This window comes from Acanthisitta chloris, unplaced genomic scaffold, assembly GCF_000695815.1.
Source record: "Acanthisitta chloris isolate BGI_N310 unplaced genomic scaffold, ASM69581v1 scaffold207, whole genome shotgun sequence".
NCBI lineage: Eukaryota > Metazoa > Chordata > Aves > Passeriformes > Acanthisittidae > Acanthisitta > Acanthisitta chloris.
In genome coordinates this window covers 136,040-155,369 of record NW_008681863.1, presented here as the reverse complement: position 1 = coordinate 155,369, position 19,330 = coordinate 136,040, and the positions used below count along the sequence as shown (strand labels likewise).

Below are 19,330 nucleotides of genomic sequence, written 5' to 3'. Positions count from 1 at the left end.
CAGGGGTAGTGTAGTATGCTCTTTTGCAAGGCCATCCCAAAATGCACTTGCAGACCCATTTCTAGCAAGGAGGGGATGTACAGAGCAGGAGCTTTCTGCTTTCTCCTCAGGATTTTTAGTATGTTCACTGTAGTAAGAAGTTGCTAGACAAATCAGCTGGAGCCTGGAGATGAGATGTGATGGGATATTGGGAAGACATTCTTTACTCAAGAGGGTGGTGAGGCACTGGCACAGGTTGCCCAGAGAATCTGTGGCTGTCCCACCCCTCAGAGTGTTCAAGGCCAGTCTGGATGGGGTTTAGTGGGAGGTGTCCCTGCCCATGACATGGGGTTTGGAACTAGATGATCTTTAAGGTCCCTTCCAATACAAGCCATTCTGTGATTCTGTGATTCTATGATTCCGGCCCTGCCTGCTGCTGCCCATTGGCCATGTCAGAGAAACATGGAGTCACAGCCAACAAGTCCAGGGAACAGCACTAGTGCAGATGCTGCTGCAGCTCATCTAGACTATGACTGTCCTGGCAGGTCCCACAGGCACTGTTCAGCCTGGCTCTCTCCCCAGCACACTTCCACCCCATACCTGGATGTGGTCCTGAACCTGCTGGTGCCTCTGCTTGGCGGTGGAGAGCTCAGTGTCAGAGAAGGCCTCCCTGAGGCTCTGCTGAGAGAGAAGTGACTCCAGCTCCAGGAGGGCAGACACCTGGCAGTACTGGGTGATGAACTCCCGGTCATATGTGAAGAAGTGGACTGAGAAGAGGAAACAAGAAAGAGGGGGCGAAAAACATCAGGTCCCTTGCCAAGGATGCTCTACAGGGTCCTCGCCACTCACTCGACACAGGGAGGAAGCAACACTGTTCTCTAGCCCACCTGGACAGCTCTCAGCATCCCCTTCCATCCCTCCTCTCCTGAGAGGTGAGGGAGCTCAGGCCCACCCCACCGCCCCTCCCAGCTCTCAGGAGGTCTCAGAGGACAAGGAGACCAACAAAATCGGGTCTTGGCATTCCCTCTCCTCACCCAGCTCAAAGATCTGCAGTGGCAGTGTGAGGAAGCCGGAGCGAGGGGTATAGGGGTTGTTCTGGCCTGGAGCAGTGCAGACATCATCTGATGGAGGCAGCAGCAGCAGGAAGGAGACCTGATCCCCAAAGTCCAGCACCTCTTGGCTGTAGAGACGAAAATCTTTGGCCTGCAAAAAGACAGTGAAGATAACACCTGCAAACATCACCTGGTGGGCTCTCTGCCAAGTCCTCATGCACAGGGGAGTCCTCAGGAACCACCTGCAGCCAGGGGACACTGCTGCTTCAGCACGTGACCAGAGGGTCCTTGTTCCTGGTGTAATCTGCACTACTCCTTTCCTCTCTTATTTCTCCTAGAAGTCTCCAAACCACTGGTCAAAGTCACCACGACAGGGTCTCAGAGAAGACGTGCCACCAGTGATGCCACCACTTACCTTCTGTTTGCACAGGACTAAAATCTTGTTGATGCTCAGCCTTGCAACCAGCACAGTGCTGCACAGCCCCTTGCCCTCCCTCCTCTCCAGACCTCAGCACCTTGCCCTACCTCTTGCAACGGGATGTTGACCAGTGTCATCAGCTCCTTGATGGCCACTTGAAGCTCCTGAAACAAGGAGTTCTGGGAGGTGTCAGCCTCTGGCTCTGCAGGAACAGGCTCCTCCACGTTGACCATCTTCTGCAGCCATTCCCACTCCTCCCTGGAGAATGACACAGATGGGTGAAGGAGGGAGCAGCTTGGGGTGGACCTGGACACACAATATCTGTGAGAGCTATGTTTGATTGGCTGTTTCTCTCCCAGAGAGTGCAGCATCCCAAGGGATGAGTGAGCTGCAGAGGTAGAGGGGGAACTTGTTTTGCTCCAGCTCTAGGCTGAATCATAGAATATCCTGCACCCATAAGGATTATCAAGCCCAACTCCCAGCTCTGCACAGAACAACCCCAAGAATCCCACCATGTGCCTGAAAACATTACATTGCAGGCAGCAGGGATGAGAGGGAATATTACACTGCTGCCAAGAGCCTGGAACAAAAGCAAGAGGTGATAGGTGCTCTTAGGCTGGATGGGACAGAGGAACTGCCCTGGTTGAGCCACCCTGCAAGCCCCACCTGGAGATGTTGGGGTTGGAGCGAATCTTGACGTGGCACAGGATGTTGGGGAGCTGCTCAGGCACCAGCACTCGAATCTGGTCCACGGCACTGCAGAGCTTCAAGTAGCCCAGGTAGAGGCCTGGGGAGAGGGCATGGCTGCTCCGCTGGTGGTAAGACAGCTTGTCCTGAGCAGAAAGACACTGACTGAGCACAGCCTTCTGCTGATGGCGTGGCACAGCCAGCCCAGCCAGAGAAGGGGGGCAGCAGAGCAAGACGTCCTGGTGCTGCCAGGATGAATCTTGCATTAGCTTGATGCCTCTCCTCAGAGCAACAGGATTTTTACAGGCTGACTGGGCTCTGCTCTTCCTCTGTCTGCAGCCAGGACCAGACCCTTGGTGGCCTGGGTTCTGCCACAGCCTTTCCAGCCCAAAAGGGAGCAGGAGATGGTGGTGGTCCCCAGTGGAGCCCACCACAATGCCCTGCCCCAATAACACCAACACACACCTGGATGGACATCAGCAGCATATCCAGAGCTGTGGGCTCATCTGGGGAGGACACAGACTTGCGGCTGCTCTGCAGCTTGCAGATGGGAACCCAGCGGACACTCTCAAAGGTCTGGTTGGTCTTCACCTCCTTCAGGGTGACGATGAGGATGTTGCCCTGTTTGTCTTTGACGGGCTCGAAGAAGACCTGCCCCAGGTCCTGGATGCCCAGCAGTCCCTGCGTGATGGGGTGGGAGGGCAGGAGAAAGCAGTGTCAGGGGACATTCTGGAAACTTGTGGCAACTGGGAGGTGACTGCAGCTGCCTGCAGGAAACTAGTCTGCCCAGCAAAGCACCCTGACAGCCCCCAGCCCTTCAGCATGAGACTGCCATGAAGCCTGGTCCCACAGCTGGTCCACAGCATTGTCCCACAGCTGGGGTCCTGCAGGGAGGGCAAGGCAGGGGCACTCAGTCCTGCCACAGGCAGATTCCAGGATTCTCCTGGCTGTGCCGCATCTACGTGCTGCTCCCAAAAGAGCCCAGCCCCCAGTGACCTACCAGAAGTGCTTATTCCCCACCCAGGCACCCCCTCACCTGCATCTGTGAGATGGCCAGCAGCATCTTGAAGCGCGTCTGCAGGATGCAGGAGCAGGATGACTGGGACACTGTGACACACTGCCGCAGCCACAGGATCTCATCCCACATGCACGACACCTGCAGCACACCAAAGGGTGTCACCACCAGCAGCAGCTGCCACAGCTGGGTCACACCAAGGTGTTTTGGGGAAATCCATTTGTCTTTCTGTTTGAGCAGGGTTAGGAATGTGCATGGGCACATAGCATCTCTCAGCAGGGGTGTGATTCCCTGTGCCACAGGCAGCCTGAGATGTCTCCAGAGCCTCTACCTGAAGGAAGCACCATGCTGTGTCCACTCAGATATGCATTTTCATCGAGGACTGAGACTTAAGTTTGAGTAGATGTTAGCCAAAGGAAGGAGGGAAAGACAGCCTTATCTCTCAGTAGATGAGGACCATCCGACCAGCTGTTTTGGCCCTGAGCTGCCAACATGCCCTTTCCCTAAGTCTGCTGACAGCAGAACACCTGGCAGCAGCACCCTGTGCATCCTACAACAGAGGCAGGATTCCTGTGGCAGATTGCTGAAGAGAAGCAGTTCAGCAGCTGAGAAACCACTGACATCCCTGCAGACACAGCCTGACCAGTGTGGTACCTGTCTGTCATCCACCCTTGGGCTTCCAGGGGCTGAGATGGAATGCTATTCCCTGATGTTTTCCTTGTCTGTGCTGAATCCCAGCAAGCAGCAAGCCCACAGGGTGCCAACCCCCAGCACCAGAGCTGGAGGGGAAGCTGCTGCCAGCTGAAGGCAGTGGTGGTGCCTGATGCCCCCTTGGCTCACCCTGTCACTCCTGGCTCTCTGCCCAGCAGTGCCAGGGTGAGGTTCACTGTGCCACACACCTTGGTGAACCAGAGGAAATCCTGCATGAGCAGACAGGAGTAGGTGTCATCAATCTCCACCACGGGGATCTGGTCTTCATGGGTCACCAGGATGTTGTCATCCTTGTAGAAGATGGCTGTCAGGTAGAGGCCCCTGCATGGGAGCAAGGACATACTTCAGTGTCACCCCCAGCTGCCACATTTGTTTTCCAAAAGTGTCTCTCTGCTGCAGGCAGAGATGCTGTGCCCCAGGTCTCAGCTTCTCTGTTTCAATTCTGGGCCATGGGACCCATCACCACTCATGCCACCAGCTCATTCCAGGTGAGGAGCCACCTCTGAGCACCCTCAGCCTGCAGACACAGCTCCTGGCAGCTCCCAGGATGGGCAGCTGTTCAGCCCTGCTGGGAAACAGTCTCTCCACCACATCATGCATCAGCCTCTCACCGCTTTAGCGTCTTGAGAAACTTGCTGCTGGGGTGGAAAAGGTGTTTGAGGCTCTTGGAGACCGAGTGCTTCCTGCTCTGGGGCTGATTCTTGCAGGGCTCTGTGGAGCAGAGAGCAAAGGATGCTGCAGCAGGAGATGAAGAGCTGCAGTGCCAGCCAGTGGCAGGGCACACCAAACCAGTGGGAAGGCTCTGCCGAGGTCTCCACTGTTTGAGCTGCCTCCCTGCTATGGTACAGACCAGATATTCCTGGTACCACCCCAGACCCCTGGACCATGCCACAGCCCTGGGGGTCCCATCTGGACCCCCACCCCCACCCCAGTCTTCCCTTAGCACCGTGCTGTGGGCTCACCATGGCAAATGCAGTGTTGGTGGACAGTCTTCACCTGTCCCAGCAGATGGTCCAGAGCTTCAGCCTGTCCCTTCCGCCGTGGGGCTCGGCCGTCGTACTCCCGGGGAGACAGACCAGCATCACCTCCAGCACCCCTTGGGAAAAAGGGGGTTCCTGTCCCCTCCTCCCCATGGCACATCCTCTAGGCATCCCCCAGGCACAGCACGGCATGGCAGCAGATGTGTCTGCTGGGCACCTCTCTGTGCGCTGGGCTTCATGACATCCTCAGTTTTGTCCCACTCTTCCCAGGAACACCCAGCTCCACACAGTGTCCCGTGGCCACTGGCCACCCCGTGACACGGCAGAGGGAAGGAACAAGGTCCTGTCTGTTGCTGCAGCACTTTGCTGGCCTTAAAAAATAAAATTCTTTCCAGTGTCTTCCTCCAGGTCTTCCCCAGTTTCCCTGGGTGAGTGCCGGGAGCTGGGCTCACCTCGGCAAACACATAAATAAGCTCCTGCCAGCTCCACCCGTTGCGGGAGGGCAGCAGGACCAGGAGCAGGGCTGGGCACCCACTGGCTGTTCTCCCTCAGCTTTACATTAATTGCTTTAAACACCCCCTGTGTCCTGCCCGCTGCTGTTTTCCATGGAAAGTTCAGCTCTGTTAACTTTGGCTGGGACTTGCCACTATTTTTAGGAGCTTTAAAAACACCCAGGGAGGTGCCTGACTATATTCTGCTGGGCCAGGGAGGGATCACTACTGAAGGGAGAAATATTAATGGAGATAAAAATAAATAAACCCCACTCCTGCCTGTCTGATTCACTTCAGCCACACTTGAGTGATGCCACTTGGGTCTTGGTCATGGGGAATGCTACTCATGCAGGGTGGCAAAAGGGCTTTCAAGTGGGTGCAAACATGGTAGGGACAGGGTAAAACCAGGGCAGTGCAGTGTTGTGCCCTTGCTATGTGCATTCCTAGACATGCAAATGGATTTTTGGAGCTTTCCATACCAGTCCCATATGGATCTGCAGCCAGAGTGTGCATGGTGCTGCTTTTCAGCCTCTCTGCCTGGTCTGAGACCCCAAATTCTGCCTCTGCTCCCAGGTCCCCTAGCCCACACCCCAGCAGTGAAAAGGACCTTTGGATGGCACAGGGAGCTGCCACCTCCCTCACACCTGCCCTGCAGCTGGTGCTGGTTCCCATGGGTGTTCCCAGTGGTACTTACTGGAAGGGATGGCGAATGGGGGCACAGAGGCTTGTGGGGGACCCCAGCCCTTCATGTTGTAGGCAGACACCCGGACATAGTACGCTGTGCCCTGTGAAGAGGGAAGCCACACTCAGCACTCTGGCACCTCTCCCGACTAAACAGGTCAGGGAAGGAGGATTCCCCCCAGCCCAGTACACCATGAGTACTAACTGGGAGCCTGCAGTCTGACGCTGGACTGCCCCAGTTGTACAAACTCGTGAGTACTAACTGGGAGCCTGCAGTCTGGCGCTGGACTGCCCCAGTTGTACAAAGCTCTTGTTATCAAACTCTACAGAATCTCTGTGGCCTGGGTGGGTGGATGGGTTTGGGTGAGACAGAGGAAGGACAGGGCATTGCAAATGTCTTGCCAGAGATGCTCCAAACTCAAATGTGCAGGATTGGGGCCCTGGAGACAGGGAGCTGGCCCAGCTCTGTGCTGGGCTTGTGGCACGATGACAGTGATTAAAGCCTCTGATTGCAGCCCAGTCAAGCTGCCAGATGTTGCCAGGCCTCCAGGCACTCTTGAAGGCAGACAGGAGCATGGCAAGCTGCTCTGAAAGCGTGATGGATGGGCTCAGACCAGCTCCTTGCAGCGATGATGCTCCAGGCTCCATTCGAGTTCCATCCTGCCACACACCAGGGCAGCTCTCCTTCCATCACAGTGCTTCTTGACTGCAGCATCACAGCCTTGGTTAAGGCCCTCTAACCTCACCAAGGGCATTCCCTGCTCCTTGAGCCGGTGGTTCCTGCCTGCCTGTCCCAGAGCTTTGGCACTGCACATCCCTGGTAAAGGCAACCCCATCCATCCCAGCATTTCCCCATGTTCACCTTCCAAGCTTCATCCCACCGCAGTCCCCATCCTGCCCTTTCTCCCTGCTGCTCACCCAGTGAGTGCTGGGGACACGACAGCAGCCCTGGGGAGGGGACAGCTGACAGGCAGTGTCTTAGGGAGAAAAAACATCAGGGAACCAAAGCCCCACCAACCCGTGACCTTGCTGAGCTCCAGGAGATGGAGATGGGGCTGGTCCCCCCTCTCAATGAGCAATGGGCCTGGAGCGAGGGGTCGGTCTGTGCAGGTGGCAGAGGAACAAGCCATTGATTTATTGCCCAGGAAGAGCCTGGGTGGAGACGGGAGCAGGGTGGAGGATAGAGGATAAATCAGGCACTCAGTGAATGGGCCCGTTCTGCCTGTCACTCCTGAGTCCCCAGGGGTCCCCACCGTCAGTGACTGCAGATGTGCCAGGACAGACAGATGCCTCTCCCCATGCTCTCAGCTTTGCCCAGACTGTGCCCATGGCACACACTGCAGCACAATCCTATTCCTCCTGCTCAGAATGTTCATAGAATCGCCACACACTGCAGCACAATCCTATTCCTTCTGCTCAGAATGATCATAGAATCACTTAGGTTGGAAAAGCCCTCTAAGATCATTGAGTACAGCACTGCCAAGGCCACCACTAACCCATGTCTCCAAGTGCCACATCCACATGTCTTTTGAACCCTTGCAGAGATGATGACTCCACCTCTGCCCTGAGCAGTCTGCTCCAGTGCCTGATCCCCTTCCTGCATCAGCTGCAGGGAACAACCCCAGGGACTGCACCATGGCAAATGATTTTTTCCAGCTGTGGGCTCTCCCGTATCAGTACAGACCCCAAGGGGCACCCCAGGAACTCACCGACACCAGCCCCTGGATGGTGAAGTGCAGGTTCTTCAGCTTGTCGATAACAGCCTCCCCCAGTGGTGGTGAGAAGGTGGGGGAGCAGCTCCACTCCACTGCAAGGAGAGAGACCCCAAGGTGTCACATGGTCCCAGTGCAGAAACCACAGGCAGCAAGGGAGATGGAGGCAGTGGAGCAAAGGCAGGGAAAAGGAGGATTCACAGTGGGGGCAATGTCATGGGGAGCTGCAGTCATCCTCATCAAGCCACAGATGGAGTCAGCATCCTTAACTGATGGGTCAGGAGCAGGGGATGGAAGAAATTCTTGCAGGAGCCAAAAATATCTGGTTTAAGTGGGCAAGGGGCACAGGAGCAGCAAGGACAGCAAAGCCCTCACTGTGTGAAGGATAAGAGGGCAGCAAACAAGTGGGATCCCAAGTCTTGCCTTGGTGCAGGATGGTATTTGGTCTAGCTCAGAGAATTTGGGTGGTGACCAGGCTGTCCAGCAGCCTTGGCTCCTCCTGTGCTCCAGCACAAAAGTGGCCTGACTGGTGTTTGGCAGCACTGCCCATGACTCTGCCATGCTGTCGTGATGTGCAAGGCACCTGTCGTGGCTGTGTGCCCCCTGCACTGCTGCAGGAATCCTGGTCCTTACCTTTGTACTTGGTGACAACAGCCGAGTTGACACTCAGGGGCTCCGAGAAGGTCACATGCACCGAGGAGCTGCTGGCCACGGAGAGGTGGACGCTGGTGGGAGCATCTGGCACACCTGGGGACAGAGAGCACAGGGACCACTACAGCGAGGACAGTCACTCTGAACCCCTCAGTGTCCCTCTGGGCCTCCCCCTCTCCCGGGGACATGTTCCCTGAGTGAAACATGTTCACCCCACCATGCACCCATACTGTGAGCCCTGGCTATAGGGTGCAGGGACCCTCTGGCTGCACCACGCACAGCTCTGCTCCTTCCCCCAGCGTGGGGCTGCCCCCAGCCCCCCCAGCCCTCCTGTGGGCACTCACGGGCATGCTCAAACCCTGCCTTCATGCGCTTGTAAAGCCGGAATCGCCACTCCCAGGCCTTGAGCTGCTTCTCCTTCTCGGAGCAGTCGGCGTTGGGCGCCTCGTTGACCACCTGCGCCATCAGCTCGTTGACGCGCTGCTCCGCTTCCCTCACCAGTGTGGAGAGGTGCAGGGAGCGGCTCTCCAGGCTGACAACTGGGGGGTGGATGGGCATGGCCATGGGAGCCAGGAGGAGAGCCAGGAGGAGGGAAGAGAAGAAGGTGGTTAGGGCAATCTCAGGCTCTGCTGACAATAAATGTGCACTCCAAGACCCCAACCTCCCCTCTGTGTCCCACTCTGGGGCTCTACTCAAGTGCATGGCTCCCCTCAAGCCCCTCCTACAGCCTGCACCAGTCTCCCAGAGCCCAGACACCACCTCTCCACCTGTACCCTGCTGCCTCAGGTGCCCCACTCCACCAGTCTGAAGACACAGGTAATGGGCACAGCACAGATCCCAGTCCCAACTCACAGTGTGGGCTCTCCTTTGCTCCTGCCTGCAACAGGGCCCTGGCGATGGGAGCGTTGTTGGTCATGATGGCAATGTCCAGGGGCAGGAGCCCCTCACTGTTGGGGGTGTTGAGGTCCAGCTCCTCAGGGCTGTACTGCTTCAACAGGTCCTGCACCCTGTCAAGGTCCTGCAGCTCCACGGCCTCAAAGAGGGCAGCATTGCTCTGGAACTGGGTGGAAGGAGAAATGCAGGTGAGCTGAGCATGGGGCATCCTTCCCCACCCCACCAAAAACCTTAGCCCCCCACCAGCAACCCATGAACTCAATCAGGGAGGGGGTACCCTGTTTCCAGGGACTTGGGAGCATCAGCTCTTTGCAGACGCATCTGGATGATGCTGACCAAACACCTGGACCAGCTCTGGCTGAACTTTCTCCACAGTGCATTCACTTAACACACTCTTAGGCTTCCACCCAGGTGACAGCATCACCCACACACAGAACACCTATCCCCATCTGGATGGAGACAGCAGGCACTGACCAGGTAGGACTTGCGGAGCTTCTCCTTCTCTCCCCGTCCCACCAGGCTGCCCTCGTCAAAGGATGTGTAGTTGACACGGAATTTCCCCGACAGGTTTCGGTAGAGCCTCTTGGCTGCATTCGGTGAGGAAGGGCCTGGAGGCTTCCTGGCCTGAGCCAGCTGCAGATCTCGCATCTGCTGCGTCATTTTAGGGGAGGATGACCTGAGAAGGAGCAAGGAGGTGTGGAGAAATGAGGCATGGAGGAAGTGCCAGACAGGCAAAGGCACATCTACAGCATCAGGACCAAAGAACAGCTTGGGGAGAGCCAGAGCAGTGCCCGGCAGCACCAGTGTGAGCAGCTGCAAGGTTCCCAGAGTGGGAACACTTCTCCCTGCAGACAGGACCCTCATGTCCCCAGCAAGACCTCATTCCACCAAGCAAAGTCCTTGGCTTTGGTGTGAGCGTGGCCTCGCTGCAGCGTGGGGCTCTTGCCCATGAGTCATCCCTTACAGCACGGAGGGTTTCCACTGGCGTCAAACATCTGATCCCCTTCTTGCCAGAGCCCTGGCACAGTTCCCAGACATGGAGCATCAAGTCTAAAGAGAATTCAGCATGACTACACTTAACATAGTTTCTCTCAGTTTTGACCCCATACCCCTGTGTGTAAGGTCAGATATTTTGGTGTGAGGCCTCCCCTGTATTGTTTTATTAGCTAAATATCGAGTGTGATAAAAGCATGACATTTGACTGAGGGTCATGCCAAGATGCTACAGGGAGGTTGTGCCTGTGGTGATGATGTTTATAAAGCCATCACCAGTAGACAGGACATTAATAACCACCTCACTCCATACTCTTCATCATCCTGATTTCAGATGGGGCACCGTGGGCTGCAAAGGACTTTAATGATTTTACCTTTTAATACCATGATACTTCAGACCAGAAAATTCTGGGGAAGTTGGCTCCTGGCAATCATTCATCTCACTGGCTTCAGCCAATGGATTTAGAGGTCCTGAGTGTGGTCCAAGCAGCAGTGCTGAGTTGCTGCCTTGGGTTCCTCCAGGGATGGATGTTATCCAAATGTAGGACTGCACGGATCAGACAGTGAACACCAACCATTTGAGCCTGAGGTGGCAAAACATCCCTGAGCAGCCATGCAGAGGTTGGTCAGTTCTGTGCAGCAAGGTCCTGCTGGTTCTGGTGGGCAGGAAGGGACCAGCACCCAAGTCTTCCTCTCTCCACCTCCAGTTGTTGGGCAGGAAGGGACCAGCACCCAAGTCCTCTTCTCTCCACCTCCAGTTGCTGGCCAGAGGTAAAGATGACTCTTTTAGCAGGCTCATCATCAAGATGTCTAATTCACTGTGGTTCCCCTTCATCCAAGGAGGTAACAGTGCTATCCCACATCAGGAGAGGAAGAAAGACCCCAAACTACCTCTCTGGAAGCTGAAGTGGACCCTGTTATAACAGATCCCTGTTCCATCTGTGCCTGAAGAATCCGGGTTTAGAAAAGGAGTGGTGCTTTGGAGCAAAAGCCCTTTTTTCTGCCAATTAAAATACATGGCAAATGACCCAGTCCAGGCAGACTGCACAATTGGGAGGAAGCTCTCTGAGAGATGGTAGAAACAGAGGCAACACAGAGAAATTTCTCACTGTTTTCTCTCCTCTGATTTGCTTTTAATGAGAAGTAAAGAGACGGAAATTATTCAGCGCTCAGGAGTGAACATCTATCTATATTAAACCGGCTGCCCTAGAGATAAAAGAGTTTCCTGCCCTGTGGTTATGAGTCATCTGGACTCAGTGAAATAGCCTTGATTTATCTAGAGCTAAACTTTGCCCTGGAGCAACTGATAGCTGAAAACAACACTCACAGATGTCCTGCCCTCAGGGACCGACCAGCCAACACCAGCTCACCCATGGCAAAGCCTCATCCTGCAGGGAGATATCATTCATGGCAAGAAAGACATTGAGGTGCTGGAGCATGTCCAGAGAAGGGAACAGAGCTGGGGAAGGGGCTGCAGCACAAGTCTGATGAGGAGCAGCTGAGGGATCTGTGGGGACTCAGCCTAGAGAAAAGGAGGCTCAGGGAGGACCTTCTCCCTCTCGACAAGTCCCTGATAGGAGGTGCAGCCAGGTGGGGTCAGGCTCTGCTCCCAGGGAACTCGGGACAAGGAAAGGGGAAATGTCCTCAAGTGGTGCCAGGGGAGGTTTAGATTGGATATTTGGAAAAACGTCTTCCCTGAAAGGGGTGTGCAGAGAAGCTGTGGCTGCCCCATCTTTAGAAGTGTCCAAGGCCAAGTTGGATGGTGCTTGGAGCAGCCTGGTCTAGTGAAAGGTGTCCCTGCCCATGGCAGGGAGTTGAATGAGCTGAGTTTTAAGGTCCCTTCCAACCCAAATCAGTTTATGATTCTATGATGTGGCTGGTGGGGACAATGGTGGCCATCCCACACCACCTCCCATCAGTGGGAGCTTGGGGTGTGAACAGGCTCCTGTGCAAGTGATGCTGCCACTGGTGGCAATGACCTTCCAGCCAAAACCTGAGGCTGCCTGGACCCTGGAGTCCCCTGGGCTGGCTGTGAAAAGGATTAGCTCATGGGTGCCTGCCCATGCTGGCAGCAAGAGGGCAGATTCCAGGCCACAGTGGCAGACATGAGCTAAGTGCTATGCTCAGGTCCTTGGGGGCAGTGTGGATGGCTGTCACTTCAGAAAGCTGCTCCTCAGCATTTGCAGCCTGATGCAGCAAAGAGAAGCCACAGGGCTCCATGCATGAGAAAAAGGATGGAGGATAAAAGGATGGATGCCTTGAAAGGACAAGGCTTGGCGTGGGGAGGATGAGGAGGACTAGGTCCTTGCAGAGCTTCTTGTAGCCTTGTGGTTGTCAGTGGTATGTTAGCACAAGCAGCCAAGGATGCTCTCCTGAACCACAGACTGATTCAGTCCATAGGGTTATCCAAGGGAGGAACAGGCAAAGGAGATGAGAAGACTAAATACCGGTTATCAGGGAAAGACAACTCAACCCAGCCAAGATCAGGGCAAACTGGGAGCTTGCAGCAAGAGATGACCAGCATCGAGTGTGGGTAGAAGGGTGAGGGAAGGGATTCTGCCCTTCTGCTCAGCTCACATAAGAATCCACCTTCACTGGAAGCCAAGGAGATCCTCTGAGGACTGGAACCCCTCTGCTGTAGAGAGACTGAGAGAGCTGGGGGTGTTCAGCCTGGAGAAGAGAATGCTCTGAGGAGAATTTAGAGTCTCTTCCAGTGTCTTAAGAGGCTCCAAGAGAGCTGGAGACAGACTTTGGACAAGGGTCTGGATTGACAGGAAAAGGAGAACTGGCCTTACGCTGAAGTAGGGTAAAAAATGCACTTGCTTATTGAAACCTAGGTCCAGGGAAAGGCACCAAAGCAGATCCAGGACTTTGTTTGTTTGTTTCCTCTAGCTTTTCTCTTTTCTCCCCACTTGGCAAACCCGCTGGGTTTTGTTTTGAGTGGAGCTGAAGCAAGCATGCCTCTTTTGTTTAGCAATAACAACTAACATATAGATGCTGCTCCTGCCAGGACATTTTTGTTTGAGCTCCAGAAGCCCAACACTGTTAGCCCAATGCTCAGAGGAGCTCAGCATGGTGCAAGGCCCCTAGGTCGGAGCAGAACCTCCTGAGCACCAATGCTATGGTCACATGTTGTCTCTGCTGTCTCTGTACCGGGCACACCACCATGCATCTAGGTGGTGCTTGAGGAATTCATGACCCAAGGCAGTAGAGAATAGATTCCATGGCCACACAGCCCACTGCATCACAGCATAGCACTGGACTGACTGACTCCCAGCAGCTTGGTACCTGAGGAAGCTGGAGGAGAAGAGCACAACCTGGGTGATATCTGCAGCAGCACCCTGCACCTCTGCAGGGGGTGAAGTGGAGGAGTCCCCCATGGGAGCAGGAGAGGGTCAGCATCATGCCTCACCACTCGTGCTGGGAGTGAGTGGTAAGAACCAGCGGGGTCCAGTCCTCACTCAGCCATGCAGAAAGCACTCACACAGACTGGACATGCAATGTCCCACACCATGGGGCCAGTTCAGACTCAGCAGTGTCCTCCTGCTCTGGCACAGCAGGGAAGAGCCTGCCTGCATAGCTCATCCCCACTGCATCTCCCTCTTAAATCACAGGCTGAATTTGGGAGAGATTGAGACTTCAGGACTCCAAGAGAGGTTTGGAGCCAACCAAGTAGATCACTCGCTGACAGTCTCCCATAAAACACTCCTTTGCTGTAGGCCTAGCAGTGCCTTTGGGAGAGGAAGGGAGTGGGGATGCTCGAGCAAATTCTGCTGCAACACAATACTGCTGCTGTTTCTTGCTTTTCTTTATTTTTTCAATTAAGCATCCTCATCAGTGCTTTAAAGTGAGCCCAGAAGGACCCATTAAAATATACCCAAAATCAGACTTTCAGTTCCTCAGTACCCTGTGACATCTCCCATCACAATCAGGACTGCTGTCACTGCCACCACAGTGTCACTGTCCTGGCTGTGCCCACACACAGGCATCCCTCCTGCACACACACACCTCACACTGCACATGGGGGCACCTCTTACTGGGGAGTGCGCTGAGGAACAGAAGTCCTCAGCTGGGACCACCCAGCCAAGGCAGGTGATGCTGTCAGCACCATCAGCCCATGAGCACCAGCTCTGGAGGGGACACTGGTGGGCACAGCCTAGACCCTGGCACCCCAACCTGGCTCTGGGCACCCCAAGACATCACTTGAGGGTGGGGATTCAACATCCCAGAAGCTCACACAGGCTCCATTCACCGATCTGGTCAGGAAGAAAATGCTGGAGGCTTCTGCACCCATCTCACCTCCACTGGCTTTACAGTTTTCATGAGGATTTACCCCAGCAGAGCTCCTGGGTATCCTGCCTGAAGGCTCCTAGCTAGAAAATCCACTTCTGCTTCTGTGCTTCCAAATTTCGGGATGAAGCTGAGTGGGTCTGTGCATTACAAAGTGAGGGTGTCTCTGCCTGGAGGGGTTCAGGAACTGCCGCTTGGGGTGCAGCATCCCTCTGTGACTCTCACAAGGTCCTGGGGCACCTCTAGGTGCCAAAAGTCCCCAGTCCCTCCCCACCAGCATAGGCACTGGGGATGGCTCAACCCTGAGCTTCTACCTCCTAGTCTGGGCAAACCCTCCTCACTGCCTCCCCACAAAGCCAGCCTTTAATTGCTGCTTGACATTAAGTATCTGAGCAAGGAAGTCTTGGGTAAATGTTCTTGCTATGGGAACACACAGTGCTGAGTCTCTTTAATTACATTGTTTTTGTTTGGCTTTTTTTATTAGTTGTGCTGTGGCTTCCCCTCCCTGACAGGGCCAGAGAAGCACACGCTAAATATGGCTGGGTTTAAAGTCCGCCGTGAAACCTGAACCGCGGCACCAGACTGGCTGGACGCGGTGCAGTCCAGGGTTACGCGGGACACGCATTCCAGCCGCGCGGTCCAGCTCCGGCCCCGCTCTCCCCCCGTCCTGCGCAGACACCGAAGCCGCTCCGAGCACAACCACCACGCTCCAAACCACCTCTGCAGCCACCCTGCTAAATCCTGCTGGGAACAGCCTAACCCTCAAGCTGCCCCGTTTCCATCATATCCATCATTTCCACACTGGCCCACATCTCCATGGTACACGTCAACCCCATCTCCATCATACCCATCGCTTCTGTGCCAATCTCCATCCCAAGTTGCCCCACACCTGCTCATCCCACCTCCGGGCTGCCCCTTGGGACCAAAGAGCCTTCTTCCCACCGGCCACGCTGCTTTCATCTTCCTCTGCCCCCCTTGTTATTTTAAAGGCATTCCAGAGGATGCTGTCAGGCTTGGATGTGGTTTGGTTGGGTTGTTTGTTTTCGTACTGGAGGTTTTATGATCGCATTGGGAACAAGCCCTAATTGAGCTGCAATTCGAATTGCAGTCCGTGGGTATTTGTTTCATTTTTGGAAGGGCTCAAACGGCTGCGCAGCTTAGGCTGGAGAACGCATTTGGTTTTAACTGGAACCTGATGGAGACAGGACGGAGCAGGACAGGCTGCAATAAGCTGTGACTGAAGCTCCTGGGGAAGCTCAGTGTGGCCACCCTGGTGCCAGGTACCCACGGCAGCAACAGACAGCTCTGGGTGCGACCACAGCCTTGCGACCACCCAAAACCCCTGACATTGCCAGGGAGGAGGCAGATGGAGCCAGAACTCCAGTGCCAAGAGCAGAGCTCAAAGCCCTGGGGCCTGGCTCAGTGGGGGTTTGCAGCCACCCTGCAAATCCTTGTCCCCTGCAAACCTCTGCACACCCCAGTGGCTTCCAAACCCCTGTCCTCTGCCAGGCTCTGTCCCTTGACAACCCTGTGCACCCTAGTGCTCTCCAAACTCCAGTGCTCTCCAAACCCATGTCCCCTGACAGCCACTGCACCTTGAAAATCCCTGTGCACAGCAAACCCCTGTCCCCTGCAAACCTCTGCATTGCAGGGTCTGTGACCTTGTGCTTGCCTGGCCACCCAGAGAGGGAGCCCAGCACCCTAGAGAGGGAGCTCAGCACTGCTGTTGTCTGCTGCCTGCTCCTTGCTGAATCAGACCTGAGCAGAAACAGGCAGGACCTAAAGGTCAGTGCCCAAACTGCCCTTCACAGGATCTACACTGGTGTCAACTTCTGCTGACCATACCCCACACCAACTGCCAGAACCAGAGTTCAACTCCTGCACCCAAAATGAGTCTGATGCTTCTGGCATTGGCAACAACCTTTGCAGGCAGGGATGGGAGGAGGTGGACAAACAGATTTCCAAAGCACTGAGGAACCAAAGAGCACCTGCTCTGCTCTGCTCCCATCCTTTCAGGATCTCCCAAGCCTGGATGCTGGAGCAGGTCAGCAGAGCTCTGGAAGACACCTCCGACCTGCTGGCACCATCCTGGCTAAATCAGACTTCCGCATGTGAAAGCAGATGAGCAGTGGGGACTCATTGCCCCTCTGTCAGGAAGAAATCCTACCCCAGCTTGGCCTGCCAGGAACGAGCAGCGCTCCGTGCCACAGCTGCATGTGTGCAAACCCTGCTCCAGGGGATCAAATGCAGGAGCTGAGTCATACGACGCCTGGGCTCAAAGATCACTGAAGGCGAAAGGAGGGAGAAAAAATATCCCTCTGGGTTCACAGGGGCCCAGTTTGAATCCAACCAGGGCAGAAGGTGGGTGATCAGCAAGGCTCAGCTGTCACACTGGGAAGAGTGAGAAGGGATTTAAGGTCACACTCATCCAAGCCTGGTCTGATCCCCTCTCTTGGGCTCTGACACTCACTTTTGGGAAAACAGCAGGGCAGGCTGCTGGCAGCACCATGCTGACAACCCCATGGGGCCAGAGGTGGTCCCAATGGGAGAAGGGACCCTGGAGGCCAGGATGGCACTGCCCTAGATCCTCTGAGGGCTGCTGCCATGTACCTGCACCCCAGCAAAATGCCTGGGACCTCCCAGCAGCCAGGAAGAAGCATTCACCTGTCTTCCCCCATGATGGGTCAAGCTCGTGCAGGAGGGATGTTGGCCTGTTGATCATGGCCTCACCTCAGGGTAACACCCTGCACTGCCACCTCCTCACCCTTGCTGACACCCAGCAGGGCTCTCCCCTCAAGGCTGGCTCCTCCACATCACTGTGCCCTCTCCTGTGATGGTAGGGGTCCACACCCATGCCCCCCACTATGGTTCAAATGTCGGTCCAGCTACTCATTCTGCTGGAAACAGGGCTCCTGGGAGCTGCCTGGCCCTGGAGCTGCAGCTCACCCCAGCACAGTGGCACAGCTACATGCAGTGTGGGCTGAGACCTGCAGGCTCATCACAGCAGTGGGAGGCAATCGATTTGCACCCAGACCTGCAGAGGACAACCAAATCCTTTAACCTCCTGCGCCACCTGGTGCCACCGGGAAGAATGTGTCACTGAGATCTGGCTCTCATCAGAAACCACCTCTTCTCCAAAACCATCAAATGGTAGAAAAATGGCCAAAGAAGGACTTCTGGAGGTCCTCTGAGCTCACTCCCCAATGCTTATGTCTGAGCTCCATCCTCAGTCACCTACATCCCACCTGCACTTCTCAGTCCTCCAGACCTCCCCAGCCCATCACTGGGCTGTCCTTTCTGGTGGGAACCCACCTCCAGTCCATTGTCCCACCCAAGCCATCCAGTTAGACAGGACCAAGCTGTCCAATGGAAACCAGGCTGAAGACTTCCAGAGCTGCACCCAAAGGGGTTACAAAAGGCAGCCCACAGACATTGATCTCGGCAGGGAGGAGGAGACAACGGACAAGACACAATGGAAGAGCAGACAAACGCACACACCCGGCTCCAGAGCTGCTGCCCAGCTGGTAAATGTTATTGGAGTCAGAAACCCCCTTTCCTGCTATAAGGCAACCAGCAGGAGCCAGCCAGCAGTGCTGGGCACATTGGCCGCTACCCACAGACCGTCCCTGGCACCACTACCAAGAACATCCACCCCCCATTGGGGTTCTCCTTGGACCACCACTGGCATGCCCCAGCCTGGCAAACCCCCTTCATGCCAGGATTTGCTCCCAGCTTGCTCCAGACCAGCTCCTGGACCAGCACCCACCAGGGTCTTCTCTAACCCACCCCACCATGTCTCCCTGGTGCTGGTCTCATGCCAGCACCACCCAGCACAATGCCAGAGGATCTGGGTCACTGCCACCCAGCTACAACAGTACTCACATATGCCAAAGCTGACTTTCTCTCCATGAATCTCCATGGAGTCAGAGTCCAAAGCCTTCAGTCCAAGAGGAGAAGCCAACTTTGTGCACCATTTTGCTAGAAAACACCCCATAGGTCCTTGAGCACTCTTGTAATGACACTAGCTGGGGAGATGTCACAACCAGCCAGGCCTCCTTCCAGTCAGGTTTTGCCTGTTCCTCCATCAGACCAGAGCTTTACCACCTCATGTGTCATTTCTCTCTCTGCAGAAAGCTTTGAGATACTACCAGGTGGAGAAGCTTCAGATGAGGACAATGGAGCCTGTGGAGGAATCATCAGAGCCCCCAGGACATCAAATAGAAAATATTTCCACCCTAATATAAAAGAGCAACTTTGAAAATCATAGTGATCACCAGGTCAAACCTCTGATCATCAGGATATGCTCATCCTGGACTTGATGATCTTGAAGGTCTTTTCCAACATTAATGATTCTATGACTCTGTCCATCCATGCACTGAGATATTGAACATTGCCTCAGCTTCTCCTCAGCTACAGACAAGACACTGCCCAAGTTGACCTGAGCTCTGCTCCTTGCTCTACCGCTGAGGGCAAGAGGTAGGTGATGCCTACAGCCAATGCCTCAGTTTCCACACATGGCAAATGGAGACAATATTGTCTTTGGTAAAGTGCTTTGAGACTTGTTATTGAGGAGCAGTTTGGGCTCCTTCAGCCACCACTCCTGGTCTGGACTTGTGTGGACAAGGGGGTGTCCTTAGAGAAGGGGACAGGAGGTGCTCAACATAGCCAGCAAGCAGCAGGGGCAGTGGCCAGAGTCTCTTTGCAGATGGGGACATCAGCAGCTGGCCCCTGAAGAGCTCTTCCAGGCATGCTCAACCACACTTTCCAGTGGCTAATC

General features: G+C 55.1%; 1 protein-coding gene across 1 annotated transcript in view; it reads right to left on the bottom strand.

Annotated features, from left to right (window-relative positions):
- The window catches only part of LOC103805588 (ankyrin repeat and fibronectin type-III domain-containing protein 1-like), a gene marked incomplete at its 3' end in the record, with an annotated part of 155,194 nt that overhangs the window by 969 nt on the left and 134,895 nt on the right, over positions 1 to 19,330 (bottom strand). The window contains exons 7-22 of the mRNA XM_009078244.1: positions 9,746 to 9,947; positions 9,230 to 9,437; positions 8,722 to 8,916; positions 8,360 to 8,473; positions 7,724 to 7,821; positions 6,028 to 6,118; positions 5,967 to 5,977; positions 4,825 to 4,921; positions 4,474 to 4,573; positions 4,051 to 4,183; positions 3,173 to 3,292; positions 2,602 to 2,817; positions 2,116 to 2,282; positions 1,557 to 1,707; positions 1,014 to 1,182; positions 580 to 746 (exon numbers count right to left, since the gene is read on the bottom strand). Of these exons, the coding sequence (XP_009076492.1) occupies positions 580 to 746; positions 1,014 to 1,182; positions 1,557 to 1,707; positions 2,116 to 2,282; positions 2,602 to 2,817; positions 3,173 to 3,292; positions 4,051 to 4,183; positions 4,474 to 4,573; positions 4,825 to 4,921; positions 5,967 to 5,977; positions 6,028 to 6,118; positions 7,724 to 7,821; positions 8,360 to 8,473; positions 8,722 to 8,916; positions 9,230 to 9,437; positions 9,746 to 9,947 (2,239 nt within the window). The remainder of the gene's footprint in view (positions 1 to 579; positions 747 to 1,013; positions 1,183 to 1,556; positions 1,708 to 2,115; positions 2,283 to 2,601; positions 2,818 to 3,172; positions 3,293 to 4,050; positions 4,184 to 4,473; positions 4,574 to 4,824; positions 4,922 to 5,966; positions 5,978 to 6,027; positions 6,119 to 7,723; positions 7,822 to 8,359; positions 8,474 to 8,721; positions 8,917 to 9,229; positions 9,438 to 9,745; positions 9,948 to 19,330) is intronic.